General features: G+C 33.8%; 1 protein-coding gene across 1 annotated transcript; it reads right to left on the bottom strand.

Annotated features, from left to right (window-relative positions):
- Positions 1-525: 525 nt before the first annotated feature.
- Positions 526-2,596, bottom strand: LOC108478709 (putative cyclin-D6-1). Its single transcript, XM_017781186.2, has 6 exons — positions 2,215-2,596; positions 2,046-2,126; positions 1,833-1,928; positions 1,545-1,746; positions 1,308-1,438; positions 526-1,217 (listed from the first exon to the last, which is right to left on the bottom strand). Exons 1-6 carry the CDS (start codon positions 2,437-2,439, stop codon positions 975-977), a joined length of 978 nt encoding a protein of 325 aa, XP_017636675.1. The 5' UTR covers positions 2,440-2,596; the 3' UTR covers positions 526-974.
- Between the last annotated feature and the right edge of the window lie 2,548 nt (positions 2,597-5,144).

Raw genomic sequence — 5,144 nt, forward strand, 5'->3', positions numbered from 1 at the left:
AAAATAAATAAAAAAAAAGTTAAAAGGACATGAAAAAAATTTGCCGAAAATGAAAAAAACATGGGGAGCTATTGTATAAATTAACCTAAATTTTTTGTTTGAAATGATGATTTAATGTGACACGTCAGCTTACTGTTACACCGTTAACGACAATTAATGGCTCAGTGACTAAAATGTTATAATACGATAACGTAAGTGACTAAAATGTAACTTGAAATAAACAAAGTGAGTATTGTATATAAGTACATAATGTTTTAAATTTATAATAAAAAAATATTTATTTTCTTATTCATTTAAGTGTTTTTAAATTACGAAAATCATTTTTTAGTTGGTTAATAAAAAAAACTATAAACTAAAATTGTTGTGTATTCAAAAGATTAAAAGAATCATAATAGCAAATCATTTGTTAGTGAGTGTTTTAGATTTTGTAGATATTATCTTTCTGCCACTTTCACCCTCATATTTCTTTGGGAATTGTTGCCCAAATGAACATTCAGCCATTGCTACCATAAGATAAAATTTAAATTATCCTAAAATCTAAAAAGAAAAATCATCACTAGTTCAAACTTAATCAAGAAGTCACATTCTCACATTGTATTTAAAACACATATAAATAAACAATAATAATACTATTATTGTTATATTAGCACTCACACGGTTATTCATCTGCCAGACACGACCATAGTAACACCAAATAGAGTAACAAAAACACCAAGCCTAAAACTCAAAGTTATGTTTTGTCTTTGTTCTGTACCTAAAACAAAGATTCTCCGCTTCTTTTTTCATCTAATATCCACAGTAACGTAGCCCAGCACTAGAGATTGATCCATCATCTACGAAACCAAAAACATCTACTTTGCCAGCCGAGCTACCCATTTCTCGTTTTCCATTGTATTTTATACTTATTTGAAGGCGAGGAAGGGTCACTCTCAAAATGGGCCATTGATTAAAACTTTTGACACATAAAGGTGTCATCAACAGTGTTGGAGCTGAGAGAAGTGGACCGAATGATTGTCAGGGTAATCGTTAATTCTTGGTCTCTTCATGTCCCTCTTTGTTGCATCGGCTGCAATTTCACTTTCCCAACATGAAAAATGCTGGTCAAGCACATTAACAGGCGTGTTAGAGCTCGACGCCATAATCTCATCCACTGGTTCTGATTGCTCTCCTTCCTTCTCCATCTCTTGCATCCAATTGCAGCACTTTAACATGTTTTCCTGCACCCAAATTACCGCATGAATTAATTTAAATAATCAATTGGTTGTTTTCTTTTTAAGGCGATGGAAAAGTTACGAACAAGGGATTACCTTATTTACATACGAACAGCTGGAAATTGCTTTTCTAAAGCAGGGGAACTGCAAGGGAAAAAGTTGATGGGAAGCAGAGAGAAGTGCGGACGCTGCAATTATTGATGGCCTCAACTCCATAAGCCTTGTATCTGTTAATTTCACCAACCAAGTTGGAACAATGAGAAAAGAGAAGGAGACTCAAGTGGTGGTAGGATAGAAGCCTGTATTCTTGGTATTTTAAACAAGTAGACCTACCCTTTTGAGCTTTTAAGATGAGTTCAACAGCTCGAGCTTTGAGGGCTTGCCTTAAAGGAGGGTCTTTGAGATTGAAGAATGAAATGAAAAAGGATATGAAAGAGAAAGGAGTAATTGAACGCATTCGCCATTTGAGTGCTCCCAAGATTAGATACTCCATTCGCTCTATGGTTTGTGCATCAAAATTGAAACCGCCATCGCCCTATATGAATCCCCACACCAAATATTTAGATAAAGCCCACCTAGCTTCTACCATATAAACTTGTCGTTGCCGATATGAATGTTTACCTGAAAGTCGATGAGAGAAAACTCAGTTTTGGTCATCTTGGCAGCTAAGGAGACGCAGGAGCATGCAACAAGTCTTACAACCCATGTCTTAGGTTGCTGCTGCAACATCAAATCAAATGTTTTGTTAGTTCTGCACCTCTTATTATTAACTGCATAAATATTGTTAATTACTAATTAATACGAATAGTACTGAAGTGGCTAAGGATTTTTTACCGGTATTCCTTGGCTTGACAAGAACCGGTCAAGATAATTGACAGCGAGATAAGGTAAGAAAGGGCCAAATCGACAACAAAACTAAAACCAAAATAAATAAATAAAAATTCAGTGAATATGCAGAAGCATAATTGAAATGAAGAGAAAGAAAGAAGGTAAATTTGGTTACCAGTGAGATATAAGCGATAGCATGTCGTCGGACAGAAGTAGGAAAAGCTCCAGCTTTGAGAGACTGTACGTAATGGTGAGAGGGCATATGATCGGATTCAAGCAGGAAGAGGGAAGTAGAATTAGGAGAAGGGGGAGGGCACAAGTGATTGGAGTTAGTTAATGGGTTTTCAAGATCGAACTCCATCAATAGATTAATATGATTATAGTTAAAGGTTAGTGGCATTGAAGAGAGACCGGCGGTACTATCCCTATGTACATTGTTATAAGAGAAGTGCAATGATGATAACAAGCACGGCGAGGGAGCGAGCGAGAGAGAGAGAGAGTTTACGGCTTTCTTTTTTCTCTGCGCGGAGACTTCGGAGTTTCACCACTCTGCTGCTACCGGTATATAGATATCTTATATCTTACACTCTTTTATTTATTTCATAAATAAAGAAAAAAAATAAATTTGAAGCGCGAAATGATAGGTTATAAAAATAATAAAAATAGGCAAACATTTTAAAAAAGAGGTTGTGATATTGAATTAATCATCTTTTATGGATCATAAAAATTATTTCTTTCCAGGTTTTTGAGTATGCTCTCTTAATAATGTTATCTTTCAAATTTGATTTTAATTTTTTTTTTTTTACCTACAACAATGTTTATTACAATGCACCAAACACTTGTTTCAAATGCTTTTTCACTTTAGAATTTTAATAATATTTATAGAGAAAATATAAAATAAGATATAGTTTTTACTTGAAAATGGTGAATTTTTTTATACTTTCCTCAACTAAATATCTTTAATTTTTTTTTAAATATGTTTTTCTGGAGTATCTCAAGATTTATAGGTGTTGAGTTTAGTATAAAGTTTTGACTGTTAAAGTTTTTCGAGATCAAGAAAGGAATAAAAAAAGAGAATTTCAACTGATGAGTCTAACAATGGATCTCAAACACCCATAAAAGTTCAGTATACATCCAATTTGGTATAGAGTCCACTTTTCTAGGTGAACCCCTTTATTAAAGAATTCATTATATATCTATTCTTACAAGGTTCACTCCTTCAACTCTTTCATTGAAGAGTTCATTATATATCTACACTTATAGAGCTCATCAATCACTTATTTTATCTACTTTGGCAAACAACTTAAGGGGATAGCTCATCATATATCTATCTCATTTATTCAAACTTACCTTTCTAAGGGAGGATCTCATTATATATCTACCCCATCTACTTAAACACACATTTCTATGGTAAGAATCCATTATTTATATGAATCTCATTATATATTTCTAGCTTGACTAAGCTTACAAAGCTACAAATAAAGGAGCTACCCAAAAGAGAGCCAAAAAAAAAAGTAGCTAAAAAAGGGGCTAGTTAAAAAAAATAAAGGTGTATTTATGGATTTCCCTTGAAGATCAAATTCAAAAGGTGTGTTCTATATCCAAAAAATTCCACCAAGATCACGCAGAAACCTCATAAGTATTGGAAGTCATTAGTGTCTCCCAACACCTTATATGGTGTGAACTACACACAACCTCTACTCTCCCCCTCTATATATTTTACCTCAACAAAAAGGTATCATATAAGGGATTTCAACACTACTCTATAGTAAGTATAGTCATAACGGGTGCAACTCTTCATTGACTCAATCAGACATAGCTTTCTAAGATTCCAATGTCCCATCAGGCAAAAGCCTTCTAAGGGCTCTAATGTTGCTTTCAATGAACCCTTCTAAGACTCCAATGTTCCGTTGGAAGTGACCTCCTCAAGCCTCAACAAACAATACAACAACAACATGATTAGGGAATCTTAAAGAAGTACAAGCTACTAATAAATGTGTATCTACATGAAACTCCCAACTACGCTTCACATTTTGATAGTTTTGGGGCAAACCGCTTTATAACCTCCCCTCAAATGGGGGCAATTGTATACCCACTCTCTTACACTACCATCAAGTTAAACCTATAACATCCTAATAATGCATCCATGCCTCTATAGCCACTTTATATATATATATATATATATATATATATATATATATAGTATGGTGTCAATCTAATGGAACCTACATCAATGCTCCTTTTCTCCTCTATAAAAGCTCTCTCCATCACAAGAAAAAGAAAAAAGGCTTTGAGATATAGGTAAAAGTGTTGCTAAATCTCTCTTAAAAAGTTCTATAAGTTCATAAGAATCCTAAAAATCACCGTCCGTGGTTAAAACCACGCTATAACAAACCATCGCAACTTTTGTGTTGCAACATAAATGAACATTGATTATAGTTGTGAATTTAAGAAAAAAAGTTTTTTCCTATAAAGATGAAACTTTATAATAATATTTTAAGGAAAAATGGAGAGACTATTTTGAAATTGTTTTGTTCCTTAATATGATCCAAAATTGTTGGCCCCTTTCTTTGGTCAGTTTGGATATGAATGTCTCAACCAAAAGCTAATGGGAACACATGACAGATAGTCCAATTATAGAGACCAAACAATGAAATAGTCATTTTTATGTGAGATAAGGATTCCAACAAGACTCTCAAATGCAACTACTTTTGAAATTATACACCAATCCATTTAACAACTTTGACTCATGCCTTTAGTTCTTGAAACCCACATGGAGCTAGTTTCCTTTTTTTAATTAAGGAGCTAGTATTAGAGCAGATCTCCTATATATTGATGTTGCCTGCAAATTGATCACAACTAGCAGCGTAATATTGCAAAAGCAGCCATCTATGGATTTTTCTTAGAAATGTTGTGGAATAATCTTGGGATCTTAACTTGGCGTTGCCTTTGCTGGTCCAAAGGTGCAAAGAATTCGGGATGGGGGTAAGTAGACAAATAAAACAGTTTTCTTTTAACTTGGTGATCAGTGCTAAATATTTTTTGATAATTAGTCCCTCAATAATGCTGGTAATTAGTCTGCAAATCTTAATAATTGGGCGACAA

The sequence above is a fragment of the Gossypium arboreum genome, chromosome 12 (genome assembly GCF_025698485.1).
Source record: "Gossypium arboreum isolate Shixiya-1 chromosome 12, ASM2569848v2, whole genome shotgun sequence".
Classification (NCBI taxonomy): domain Eukaryota; kingdom Viridiplantae; phylum Streptophyta; class Magnoliopsida; order Malvales; family Malvaceae; genus Gossypium; species Gossypium arboreum.

Bases quoted from the DNA above. Each gene is read 5' to 3' on its own strand.
- LOC108478709 (XM_017781186.2), bottom strand. From the start codon at position 2,439: ATGCCACTAACCTTTAACTATAATCATATTAATCTATTGATGGAGTTC. The intron at 1,929-2,045 runs GTAAAAAATCCT...ATGTTGCAGCAG, and splicing joins TGTCAAGCCAAGGAATACCG to CAACCTAAGACATGGGTTGT. The intron at 1,747-1,832 runs GTAAACATTCAT...GGATTCATATAG, and splicing joins TTTCTCTCATCGACTTTCAG to GGCGATGGCGGTTTCAATTT.